This window comes from Hemitrygon akajei, chromosome 9, assembly GCF_048418815.1.
Source record: "Hemitrygon akajei chromosome 9, sHemAka1.3, whole genome shotgun sequence".
Lineage (NCBI taxonomy): Eukaryota > Metazoa > Chordata > Chondrichthyes > Myliobatiformes > Dasyatidae > Hemitrygon > Hemitrygon akajei.
The window spans coordinates 106859860-106874093 of NC_133132.1; the positions used below are offsets into that span (position 1 = coordinate 106859860).

The 14234-nt window shown below is 41.3% G+C and overlaps 1 protein-coding gene across 1 annotated transcript in view; it reads right to left on the minus strand.

The window, feature by feature from the left end:
• Positions 1-14234, minus strand: part of LOC140733433 (CUB and sushi domain-containing protein 1-like) — a 2013313-nt gene that overhangs the window by 218638 nt on the left and 1780441 nt on the right. Inside the window, exon 43 of the mRNA XM_073056756.1 lies at positions 4594-4771. Within this exon, the coding sequence (XP_072912857.1) occupies positions 4594-4771 (178 nt within the window). The remainder of the gene's footprint in view (positions 1-4593; positions 4772-14234) is intronic.

A 14234-nucleotide genomic window follows, 5' to 3' on the forward strand; every position in this document is an offset into this window, starting at 1 on the left:
AGGAAGCCGGCTATAACTGGCACACTAATCGTGTTTCAGAGAGCTACGACAAAGGAGGCGGCGCACAGATCTGGAAATAAGTTTAAAAGGGAGAGCTTTGAGGGAACTCAGCTATAACCAATGCACAAATCATGTGTTGTAGAGCAGGGAAAGATTCAGCATAAATGGGGGACTGCCTAGTGGAGTGGTCATCAAAGGAGCGATCATCGTTTGAATGGTCTGAGTCAGAGTGGTAGGGCTTGGGCTCGATCGGGCTTTGGCGAGATAAGTGGGTAAGTGGACTTCATTCTTTTTCCCTTGCATTTTTTGAGGAAGAGAGAGCATGTCTGCAGGTTAGTAATTTGCTCTGGGTGTCAGATGTGGGAATCCTGGGAATCTTCTGGTCTCCCAGATGGCCACATCAGCACCAGGTGCACCAAGATGCAGTTCCTGAAAGACCATTTTAGGGATCTGGAGCTGTGGCTTGATGACCTACAACTTATTAGGGAAAGTGAGCAGGAAATAGATAGGAGCTACAGGGAGTTTGTCACCTTGAGGCTGCAGGAGTTAGATAAGTGGGTGACTATCAGGGAAGGGATATCAGTGAACAGCTCAGATAGTAGAGAACACCCCTGTGACCTTCCCCCTCAGTAATCATTATCTCATTTTGGATGCTGTTGAGGGGGATGACCTGACAGAGAACGACCATGGTGATCGGCTCTCTGGCACTGATCCTGGTTCCGTGGTGCAGAAGGGAAAGAGGAAGATGAGGAATGTGGTAGTCAGAGGGGATTCCATAGTGAGGGGAACAGACAGGAGGTTTTGTCAGCCTGATAGAGATACCCACATGGTGTGTTGCCTCCCAGGTGCCAGGGTCCGGGATATCTCAGATTGGGTGCAGAAGTATTCTGAAGGGAGAGGGTGAACAGCCAGAAATCTTGGTATACAGTGGTACCAATGACATAGGTAGAAAAAGGGAGGAGGCCCTTAAGAGATAATTTAGGCAGTTAGGTAGGAAGCTGAAAAACAGGACCTCCAGGGTAGTAATCTCAGGATTGCTGCCTGTGCCATGTGCTAACGAGCGCAGGAATAACATGATCAGGCATATTAATGTGTGGCTGAAGGACTGATGTAGGGGGCAGGACTTCAGAATCCTGGATCATTGGGGTCTCTTTTGGGGGATGTACGACTGGTACAAAAAGGACAGTTTACACCTGAACCCAAAAGGATCCAATATCCTAGCAGACAGGTTTAATAGTTATTAGGGAGGATTTAAACAAATTTGGCAGGGGGACGGGGGCCAGAGTGATAGGGCTGAGGAAGGGAAAACAGAAATAAATCAAAGATAGCGTGCAACAGGGATGATAGAAAGGCAGGAGATGAGGCATAATCAGAGCCAGTGGGATGAATTGCAGGGCAATAGAGGCATGGTGCAATTAAAACAGAAAGCAACAAATACCGGACTGAAAGTGTTATATTTGAATGCACGTAGCATAAGAAATAAAAAGAACAGTCTTGAAATTCAGCTACAGATTGGCAAGTATGACATTGTGGCCATCTCTGAAACTTGACTAAAGGATGGCTGTCATTGGGAGCTGAATGTCAAGGATATACAGTGTATCGGAATGATAGGTTAGTAGTCAGAAGGGGTGATGTGGCCCTGTTTATAAGAAATAATATTAAATCATTAGAAAGGGATGACAGGATTAGAAAGGATCGGCAGGTGTAGAGTGTCTGTGGGTTGAGTTAAGAAATGACATGGGTAAAAAGACCCTAATGGCAGTTGTATATAGGCCTCCAAACAGCAGCCAGGATGTGGATTACAAATTACAACAAGAGATAGAAAAGGCGTGTCAGAACGGCAATGTCATGATAATCATTGGGGATATTAACATGAAATTGAATTGGGAAAACCAAGTCAATACTGGACCTCAAAAGAGAATTTGTAGAGTGTCTAAGGGATGGATTTTTGTTGAACCATGAGGGGATCGGCTGTGCTGGATTGGATGTTGTGCAATGATCTGGAGGTGATAAGAGAGCTTAAGGTTAAGGAAATCTTGGGGAACAGTGATCACAATATGATCGAGTTCATTTTGAAATTTGAGAAGGGGAAACTAAAATCCAATGTGTCCGTATTTCAGTGCAATAAAGGAAATTACTATGGCATGAGAAGGGAACTAGCCAAAGTTGACTGGAAATGAACACAAGCAGGAAGGACAGCAGAGCAGCAATGGCTGGAGTTTCTATGAAAAACGAGGGAAGTGCAAGACAGATATATTCCAATAAGAAGAAATTTTCGAATGGAAGAAGGACAATACCGTGGCTGACAAGTGAAATCAGAGCCAAAGTAAAAGCAAAAGAGAGGGCATACAAGGAAGCTAAAGCTATTGGGAAGACAGACAATTGGGACGCTTGTAAAACATTGCAGAAGGAAACTAAGATGGTCATTGGGAATGAAAAGATGAATTATGAGAGGAAGCTGGCGACTAATATCAAGGAAGATTCTAAAAACTTTTTAAAGTATATAAAGGGTAAAAAAGAGTCGCGGGTATATATAGGGCCAATAGAAAATGACGCTAGAGATATTGTAATGAGAGATAGAGAAATGGCAGAGGAACTAAATGCATATTTGTATCAGTCTTCACAGTGAAAAACATCTGCAGTATATCGAACATTCAAGAGTGTCAGGGAAGTGAAGTACATGCAGTGAAAATTACGACTGAGAAGGTGCTCAGGAAACTTAATGGTCTGAGGATGGATAAGTCTTCTGGACCTGATAGAATGCACCTTCAGGTTCTGAAAGAAGTAGCTGGAGAGATTGCGGTGGCATTAACAATGATCTTTCTAGAATCGATAGATTCTGGCATTGTACCAGATGACTGGAAAATTACAAATGTTACTCCGCAGTTTAAGAAGGGTGGGAGGCAGCAAAAAAGAAACTATAGACCTGTTAGCCAGACATCAGTGATTGGGATGTTGTTGGAATCGATTGTTAGGGATGAGATTACAGAGTACCTGGAGACACATGACAAGACAGGCCAAAGCCAGCATGGTTTCTTGAAAGGAAAATCCTGCCTGACAAACCTAATACAATTTTTTGAGGAAAGGACAAGCAGAGTAGACAAAGGAGATGTAGCAGATGTGGTGTATTTGGATTTTCAGAGGGCTTCTGACAAGGTGCCACTCATGAAGCTGCTTAGCAAGATAAGCGCCCATGGAATTACAGGGAAGTTATTATCATGGGTGGAGCATTAGCTGATCGGCAGAAAACAGAGAGTGGGAATAAAAGGATCTTAGTCTGGCTGGCTGACAGTTACCAGTGGAGTTCCACAGGTCAGTGTTGGGATCGCTGCTTTTTATGATGTATGTTAATCGTTTGGAGTATGGTATTAATGGATTTGTCGATGATACAAAGGTAGGTGGAGGAGCAATAGTGGTGAGGAAACAAAGAGACTAAGATAGCTTAGGGGAATGGGCAAAGAAGTGGCAAATGAAATACAATGTTGGAAAGTGTATGGTCTTGCACTTTGGTGGAAGAAATAAATGGGCAGACTATGAGTTAGATGGGGAGAGCATTCAAAATGCAGAGATGCAAAAGGACTTGGGAGTCCCTGTGCAAGATACCCTAAAAGTTAACCTCCAGTTTGAATCAGTGGTGAAGAAGGCAAATACAATATTGGCATCCATTTCTAGAGGTATAGAATATAAGAGCAGGGATGTGATGTTGAGGCTCTATAAGGCACTCGTGAGACCACACTTGGAATATTGTGTGTCGTTTTGGGCTTCTTATTTTAGAAAGAATATACTGACATTGGAGAGGGTTCAGAGAAGATTCACGAGGATGATTCCAGGAATGAGAGGGTTACCATATGAGGAACATCTGGCAGCCTTTGCGTGGTATTCCCCAGGATTCAGGAGAATGAGAGGGGATCTCATAGAAACATTCTGAACGTTAAGAAGCCTGAACAGAGTAGATATGGCAAAGCTATTTCCAATGGTAGGGTATTCTAAGACAAGAGGGCACGTCTTCAAGATTGAAGGACATCTATTTAGAACAATACTACAGCATCTCAACAACAGTCCTCCCTTGCAGAATATTAAACACCGTGGCAGCATAGCAGTTTGCACCACATTATTACAACAGCTCAGGGTATTCCACAGATGACTGTGTGGAGTCTATATGTTCTCCCAGAGGCTTTCCTGTGGATGTTTCAGTTTCCTCACACAGTCCAAAGACTAGTGTTAAATAGGAGGGTTGCAGGGAAGTGCGGCACATTGGGCCAGAAGGACCTGATAGCACTGGAACTCTAAGTAAATAAATAAAGTTTTATCATTGGTAGCACGGGAGAATCTGTAGATGCTGGAAATCCAGAGCAATAAACACAAAATGCTAGAGGAACTCAGCAGGTCAGGCAACAGCAAAGGAGAGTAATTATTGTCATGTATCTTCAGGCCAAGACCCATCATCAAAACTGAAAAGGAAGGGTCAATAAGCCTTATAATTATTAATTCTATATTAATTCAACAAAATACTCTCTTAGCATTAAAGGTTTTTTTTAATGAACTATGTTCCACAAATAATCGTGTTCTTAATTAAAAAGGGAATGGTCATACCAGACTGCAATATAGTCATTGACTGGTTCTGTCTGCAGCAGAGTGAAGTTGATATAAATCCCATGTCCTGAAGGCACAGTAATAAGCCAGCTACAGTCCTTTGAATTGGGGTACTCATTTGGAAACCCAGGAGAGTAGATGGTGCCATTCCGAGACGTTATGTTAAGTCCACAAGGAGCTGTAAAACAAACAGACAAAATATGGTTACATTATTAACATTCAAGATTGCTTATTGTCATTCTTCCACACAACTATAAAGAAGAACAAAATGATTGTTAATACAGATCTGATGCAGCATAAAAACACAATGAGTATAAAGAGCATAATATAAACATGAATATTAAAGCAATCCTAGAAAACACAATGTACAAATAACAATGTTGAGTATGGCTGTATATACATAAGATTAGTTTCTATGCATAGTCCTGTTTTATGCACATAAAGTGATGCTAGGTACAGGAGTATCTGTACATAAGCTGATACCAACAAGAAATGACAAAGTGACTCTTGGCAACAGGAATGAGTAGCTGTGTGGAATGAGCTTCCTGTAGAAGTAGTAGAGGCCAGTTCAGTTGTGTCATTTAAGGTAAAATTGGATAGGTATATGGACAGGAAAGGAGTGGAGGGTTATGGGCTGAGTGCGGGTAGGAGGGACTAGGTGAGATTAAGAGTTCGGCACGGACTAGGAGGGTCGGAATGGCCTGTTTCCATGCTGTGATTGTTATATGGTTATATAGGAACTCTTCTAAGTAGCAGCAGAGCATCTTAAAACACAGTAGGACAGTTGTCAGTGTAGGTACAAGTCGTAGAGTGTAAGTGTAAAGTTGCAGTGCATAAGTGAAGGGAAGGTCCTTGTGAACCTGCTCTGGACTCTCTTCAATAACAGTACAACCTTTCTGAGATACGGGATCCAAAACTGTTGACTATACCCCAAGTGTGACCTGACCAGTGTCTTATAAAGGCTTTTATATTCTATTCCACTTGAAATAAATGCTAAAACTGCATTTGCCTTCTTTACCACAGAATCAATCTGTAAATTAACCTTCTGGGAGTCTTGTACGAGGACTCCTAAGTCCCTTTGCACCTCTGATGTTTGAACCTTCTCCCTATTTAGATAAAAGTCTGTACTATTGTTCCTTTTACCAAAACCCCATAGCTCAGAAAGGATGTGTTGTCATTGAAGAGAGTCTAAAGGAGGTTCACAAGGACAATTCTGGGAATGATGGGGTTAACATGTGAGGAGCGTTTGGCAGCTTTGGGCTTGTACTCACTGTAATTTAGAAGAATGCTTGGGGATCTCATTGAAAACTACAAAATTTTGAATGGACTAGATGGGCCAGATGTGGAGAGGATGTTTCCTATGGTGGGGGTATCGAGAACTAGAGGGTATGGCCTCAAAATTGAGGAGTGACCCATTAGAACAGAGGTAAGAAGGAATTTTTTTTTTAGCTAGAGAGTAGTAAATCCGTGGGATGCTCTGTCACAGACAGTCGTGGAGGCCAAATCCATATTTAAGGAGGAAGATGATCATTTTCTGATCAGTCAGGGCATCAAAGGATATGGCGAGAAGGCAGGTGTATGGGGTTGAGTGGGATCCGGGATCAGCCATGATCAGTCTTATGGTTTTATAGTTTTATAGTACTATGTCTCTATAACACAAAACAAGATGCTTTCTTTATTGGTAATAAAATGGATTCATTGCACTTGTGTTTCATTTGACAGTGTGCATTTTCTCAGTTCCACTTCACGGTGTTTTTCTCTCCACTGTCTTATTTTGTGGATTTCTCTGAACACAGAGAAACTGACATAACAATAAAGGTTGTTAAAATACCTCAATAAAGACATTTGTCATGGGGACAAATGCAAAATCTGTGAAAATGCATTTTTCACTTTGTAGACAAATTATCAGTTTTTGTTCCCCTATTTCATCAATGGATCAGAAAATTACTGTGTTAAAAACAGATCACGCTACCAAAATACTGGTGTCATCTTGGTTAACTGCTCAAAATAAGTTTAACCTACATGACTATTGGATATGGACATTAATTTGTGAGGAAATGAAATTGTACAGATTTAACACTGAGGGAAGAAACAATTGAACTAAAACACAGCATGCAATGTAAAGCCTCTTAATAAAAAGACGCAGATGTGCTAACAGAAACACTTGCATTCAGGAGGAGCATTCAGAAGGAATGTTAAGAAGATTTCCTGAATTCCATGTGGAAAGTTATTCAATCATAAAGCACTAATTGGAGTTCAGGACTAATGTCCATTCAAAGTGGGTACACAAGTAAATAAGGTGGAAATGCTGGTTTTCATTAGTTGAGTATAACAGTGAGGAAGTTATACTGCAGTCAAATAAACTTCAGTCAGACTGCCTTGGAGTATTGTGTGCAGAGGGAAGACACCAGAATAAAAAGGTATGGGAAGGGAAGGAAGATAACCTATCTAGGAAGATATCACCTATATGGTGATAGGTGAAGCCGGGTTGGGGGGGGGGGGGAAGAGGTAAAGGGCTGAAGAGGAAGGAATCTGATAGGAGAGGAGAATGGACTATCAGAGAAGAGGGAAGAGGAGGGGACCCCCAGGGGAGATGATAGACAGGAGAGAAGAAGTAAGAGGCTAGAGTGGGGGGATAGATGAAGAGGAGAAGGGGAAGGAAAATTCATTTACAAGAACGGAGAAATTGATATTCATGCCATTAGGTTGGAGGCGACCAAGATGGAATAAAAGGTGTTGCTCCTCCAACCTGAAGGTAGCCTCATCGTGGCACAAGAGGAGGCCATGACTGACATGTCGGATTACGAATGAGAATGGAAATTAAAATGTTTGGCCACTGGCAACGTCCACTTTTGGCAGAAGGAGAAAGGTGTTCAACAAAGGTGTTCTCCAATTTACGACGGGTCTCAGCATCGGGAGCACCAGATGCAATAGACAACCCCAGCAGGTTCTCAGGTGAAGTGTTGCCTCACCTGGAGTGACCATTGGGGGGCCCTGAACGGAGATCAGGAAGGAGGTGAATGGGCAGGTGCTGTACTTCAGCTGCTTGCGAGGGTAAGTGCCGGGCGGAAGATTAGTGGGGAAAGACGAATGGACAAGGGAATCACAGGGAGAGTATTTTTAAATGATGAGGACATAGATAGGGTAAATTGTCAAAACCTTTTCCCCAAGGTAGAAATGTTAAGTACCAGAAGACTGGCTTTTGAGGTTAAAGTGGTGATGTGAAGGGCAAGTTCCTTTATGTAGAGAGTGGTTTATCAGGGTTAGAATTGGAAGCAGGCAGTTGGAGGAGTTTAAGAGGTTGTTAGATGGACACGTGAATATGAAGGGAATTGAGGGAAATAGATGATAAACAGGAGAACATTTAGTATAAGCTAACATCAGGATTAGCACAATATTGTGGGCTGAATAGCCTGTCCTGTACTGTACTGCTCTATGATTTAGTGAAAGTGCCACTCAGTTAGAAAGTGAGAGACAGCACAACCATCAGTCATCTATCTACCAGTTTTAAACAAAAAATTCTCCCTAGGAGGATGATGGCGTCTAGCACCAACTCTTTTGCTTGCACCTTCAGAAACAGCTCTTCTTCTATCTTTAATAACATCTCTATTTTTCCCTTTTAAGGTTCTTTAGAAAACCCTGACCTGAGGTTACATGGTGATTTAGTTCTATGCGGATATGGGACCCGCTTTCGGAGTCTCACATCTGGCTGCTATTCAATATGCCAAGGACACAGCCCAGAAGACTAGTACGCCTTCAGGGTTCCGGGATATCGTGGTTCTGGAGGCAAGTGGACTCGAAGTCGGAGCCGCTGCAGAAAACTGGTGTATCGTGGGAGAAAGAGGATCGAAAGCAGCGAGCTGGCTGCTGGTTGTGTGCCCAGAGACCCGAGCTCTTTGGGTACTGAGCTCAGAAGAAGCGACATAACAAACTTTTAACACCATAAATCAGTGAGTTGCTTTGTTATGTCTCCCCTCTCACTGTGAAACGGGGACACCTCTTTTTCCCTTATGAGGAAGACAGAGAGTCTGTGGTATGCCGATTACCGGGTGAATGTGTATTCTTTAGGATACTGCAAATCTGTATCTTCATTGATGCTTTGCTGCATGCTCAAGTGCTCTTTGGGGTTGCTGTTGCTTTGTTGCTGTTGGGGGTGTGGGTCGTTGTTTTGCTGCTGCTGATGCATGGGGGGGAGCTTTGGGGTATTAACATTTAACAGTCATTTATTCTTTAAGGCACTCCTCTGTTTTCATTGCTGTTTGCGAAGAAAAAGTATTTCAGGATGTATATTGTATATATTTCTCTGACATTATATTAAAACCTATTGAAAGATTTGCATCAACTTGCTTCATGTTCTACCATTCCCTTGCACACTCAAGTTAATATAAAGCGAACCTACTAACATTTGCATTTTGGGATGTGGGAGGAAACCGAAGCACATACAGATGGCACCTGAGGGCATGATTGAACCAGGGCTCTGACAACCTTCAAACTATACTATATTTTCGTCACCTTCTTTTTCAATATTCCTAAGCTATACTGCATTTTCATCACCCTCTGTTCAATAATCTTGATAACCCATTTCTCACTCTGCTCAAGCAGTGAATAATGAAATACTGGGGTTAACATGGAGCCTATTTGAAATTATATTGTCCATTGCAGTGACGTTGAAAGCATGGGTACATTTCTTTTATTTAAATTGAAGTGTATTATTCTAAAGTAGCTAATTTTCCCTCAAATGAAAACTGTTCAACCTAAATTGCTTGCTCGTATGACTAAGGTCTATTCTGGCATACTTATGAAAAATCAGTTACGTTTTTATCAGTAGCTATGAAGGAAGAGAATGAGATTAGGAAGATCATTCAAAAAAGAGAATTATACATTAATGGTGACAAGAATAAATCTTCCAACAAAGCAATTATGTCATGTATCTTTGCTTTGTAAAATCAGCCTTTAACATGAATAAGAAAAAAGAAATTGAGCAAAATGAGGACATTGCCTGCGATGGCACATTACACACATGTACTCAGTGACTACTTTATTAGATACAGGGGTGTAACCCAATGTGGTCTTCCACTGCTGCAAACCATCCATTTCAAGGTTTTATTTGTCACCTTCCTGTCAGTTTAAACTAATCTGGCCATTCTCCTCTGACCTCTCTCATTAACAAGGTGTTTTTGCCCACAGAACTGCTGCTCACTGGGTGTTTTGTTTTTTTTTTTGCTTCTCACACCATTCTCTGTAAACTCTAGAGAATTGTGAGAGTGAAAATCCCAGGAGATTAGTTTCTGAGATCCTCGAATCACCCTATCTGGTGCCAACAATCATTCAACAGTCCAAATCAATTAGATCATATTTCTTCCCCATTCTGATATTTGATCTGAATAACAGTGGAACCTCTTGACCACATCTGTATGCTTTTATGTATTGAGTTGCTGCTAGGTGATTGACTGATTAGTTAATTGCATTAATGAGCAGGGGGTACAGGTGAACCTAACAAATGAATGTTCCAACAACCTTTAAGCAGAGGCTGATAAGACCTGAAATAGTTTAAAGCCCACATTCACATTAACCTGTCAGTTATAAATCAAGGTATGATTTTATGAGGGACAGAGGAGAAAGGGGAGTGTGGAGGCAGGATGGGATGCAAGCAGAGAGGAGTGGTTCCTGGAAGTTAGAGAAGTACACATTCATGCCATTTGGTTGGAGACTACCAAGACAGAATATAAGCTGTAAGCCTCAACCTATCAGCAGAGGAGACCATGGACAGACATGTCAGTGTGGGAAAATGCAGCAGAATTAAAAGGACTGGCCAAAAGGAAATCCTGGTTATTATAATCAGAGTGAAGGAACTCCATGACCACCAGTTCTTTGTTGGGTCTCACCGATGTAGAGGAGACTGCACCAGGAGAACTAGATACAACAACCGATTGCAAGCAATTCACATATAAAACTTTGCTTCACCTGGAAGTACTGTTTTAGGCCCTGGATGGTGGTGAAGGAGGAGATGAGAGGCAGGTTAGCATTTGTCATGGTTGTAGGATAAATGCCAAGAGAGAAATCAGTGAGGAGGAACAAGTGGGCAAGGGTGTCATGGAGGGATTGATCCCTGCAAAAAACAGGAAGGGAGGGGAAGATGGTGAGATCCCACTGGAGATGCCTAAGTTGCAGAAAAAGATATGTTGGATGCAAAGACTGGTAGGCGAGGGGAAGGGAATCACTTTCCTGTTATGCCAGCGTGGGGGGATAGAGAGCGGGCAGATGTGCAGAAAATGGAGGAGGGCTGTGTTGATAGCAATAGAGGGGAAAGACCGTTTTTCAGATAAAAGATGATATTTAGAATGACCTGGATATGGAAAGCTGCATCACTGGGATCATTCCTTTGGGATCAATAAAATATCTATCTATCTATCTATCTATCTATCTATCATGAGAACAGCTGCGGCAGAGAACTGCAAATAGGGAACAGCATCCTTGTAAATGACAAGGTGGGAAGATGTGTAGTCAAGGTAACTGTGGGAATCTGAGAGTTCATAAAAATGTTGGTAAATAATTTGTCTCTGGATATGTACACAGAAAGATCAAGAAAGTGGATATAGGTGCTGGAGATGGACTGAGTCATTTTGATGGTGGGGTGGAAGTTGGTGGTGAAGTTGAAGAAATCGACAAATTTCACATAGTTGCAGGATGTAACACCAATGCAGTTGTCAAATATAGCAGAGAAAAAGTTGTGGAATATTACTGATGTAGGTCAGGAAAATGGACTATTGCACACTGTCAGCAGAAAGGCTGGCATAGCAGGAGCCCATGTGAGTGCCAATGGCTACACCTTTAGTTTGGAGAAATTGAAAGGCATGTTGTTCTGGGTAAGAACCAGTTCTGCCAGACAGAGGAGGATGGTGGTGGAGGGGAACTGATTGGGTCTGTTGTCAAGAAAGCAGGGAGCCTTGAAAGCTCCTGATAGGGGATAGAATGTACAGAACATGGATGCCCATGGTGAAAATTAAGCAGTTAGGGCCAGAGAACTATAAATTGATTAAATACCAAATATATGAGGTGCTGTTCCTCTTGGGACATCTTCAATCAGTATCTATTCACATTTATACTTTCTTTAAAGGTAGAGTGTTATCTGAATAGAAAGCTGTCATTATGCATGCAGTTTGCAATGTTCCATTGCATCAAGTACTCAAACAACTGCGATGAAGATCAATAGCAACATACACAAGATGCTGGAGAAATAAAGCAGGTCAGGCAGCATCTACGAAAATGAATTAACAAACACCATTTCGGGCCAAGACCCTTCATCAGGACTGAAAAGGAAGAGGAAATATGACAGAATAAAAAGGTGTGGGGAGGTGAAGACGGACTAGATAAAAGGTGATAGATGAAGCCAGGTGGGTGAGAAAAGTAAAGGGCTGGGGAAGATGAAACCTGAAAGGAGAAGAGAGTGGACCAGGGAAAAAGGGAAGAAGGAGGAGAAATGGAGGGGGAGAGGTGATAAGCAGGTGAAGAGAAGTGGTAAGAGGCCAGAGTAGGGAATAGAAGAAGGTGGGAAGGGGAGGGATTTTTTTATTACAGGAAGGAAAAAGCGCTATTCATGCCATCAGGTTGGAGGCAACCTAGACAGAATATGAGATGTTGCTCCTCCACCCTGATAGTGGCCTCATTGTGACAAAAGTGGGGGCTATGAACTGGCTTGTCAGAATAGGAATGGAGATAGGAATTAATTTGAAGGTTAAATACTATGATATCAAGCTGACTGACATGATCAAACAATGGGCTGTTATGTAAGAATATTGAAGTGAAATGATGTTAGAAAGGTCTGAAAACTCATAATGACAAGCAGTGAAAGGTTGCTTCCCCTGCTTCCCATAATTAGAATAATAGAGGAGATATATATATATAAGTAATGCTAAGGTAGCATAATGACATAAATTACTCTGATTAATGGTATCATTAGGCTCAAAGCTTACCTTGGCAAATCATGAAATTAAATTAACAACCATGATGATTCGTGGGCATTGGAAAATAAATTATTGCAATGAATTGAATTAATAGTTCAAAAAATACAGGGAAGGACTAAAGAATAGGATTAATTGGATTTTTCTCAAAAGGCTGACACTATTTTTTTTATCTTGGGGGGTTTACTTTATCTATGCCTCTCATAATTTTATAAAAATCTCTTTCAGGCCACCACTCAGCCTCTGTGGCTCCAGAGGAAACAACTCAAGTTTGTACAACTTCTCATTATAGCACATTATAGTGTCCTGGTAAACCTCGTCTTCACCTCTCTAAAGCTCCAACATCCTTCCTATAATGAGGTGACCAGAACAGAAAATTTGGATTGTTTTGTTTTGTTCAAATTATACTACTTCTTGTAAATAAAAAAATTTTCTTGTGAATGATGCTATATACCTGTGATGATATATGTTGTGTTGCTATACGACAGTGATGCTGCACCTAGTGAGCTTTTCATTAACGCTGTGCAGACATGTCAAAGTTAAAGTCAAAGTCAAATTGATATTTCATCCAAGTACTTCAGTTATGATAGGAACTTGAGATTCATTTCCTTGTCGGAGCTTACAGTAAAATAATGAAATACAGTAGAATTTATGAAATACTATAAACATCAAAGACCGAGAAAATTATGCCAACAAAAAACAGAAAAATTAATGTTGAGATCATGAGTGAGTGAAGTTGTCCACAATTGTTCAAGAGCTTAATGGTTGAAGGGTAGTAACTATTCCTGAGCTTGGTGAAATGGGACCAAAAGCTCCTGTACCTCCTTCCCAATGACAGCAGTGAGATGAGAACATGGCCTGAATGGTGGGTGTCCTTGATGATGGATGTTGCTTTTTTAGAGCAGTGCTCTATGTAAATATAATCAAAGGTGAGGAGGGTTTTGCTTCTAATGAACTGGACTGTATCCACCACTTCCTGTAGATTGTGCATCTGACAATAAACTTGATATCCAAGATTCAAGATTGTTTAACGTCATTTCCAGCACACGAGTGTAAAGGAGAATGAAATGATTGTTACTCTGGATATGATATAGCATAAAATAAACATCATAAGATAAAGAACAATATAATAAAACAATATATATATACAAGGGGTGATTGATATGTTGGTGGCCTAAGGTAGAAGGAGTCAATTTTAGAAAACCTAGCACATTTATTTTTCAACGTAATCTCCTCCTATATTTACACACTGGTTGGGGAGCATACAGATCTTGGACCTCCAGAAAGTGTCCACAGATGGATGATTGTTAAGTTTGTGGCCCAAGGTAGAAGAAGATGAGTTATACAGCTCTTGTTACACGCACATGCAGGTCAACTCTTTAAGTGATTAGGCAAAAAGTTTGAGGTGAATAACTCATCTCCTTCTACCTTAGGCCATTAACCTATCAATCACCCCTGATGAGTTATTAACTGATGAGTTATTAACTTCAAACTTTCCGCATAATCACTCAAAGAGTTGACCTGTATGTGCATGTAAAGAGAGCTGTATAACTCATCACCTTCTACCTTAGGCCACAAACTTATCAATCACCCCTGCTGCGGACACTTTCTGGAGGTCCAAGATCTGTATGCTCCACGACAGCTGGACTAAGTGTGTAAATGTAGGAGGAAACTATGTTG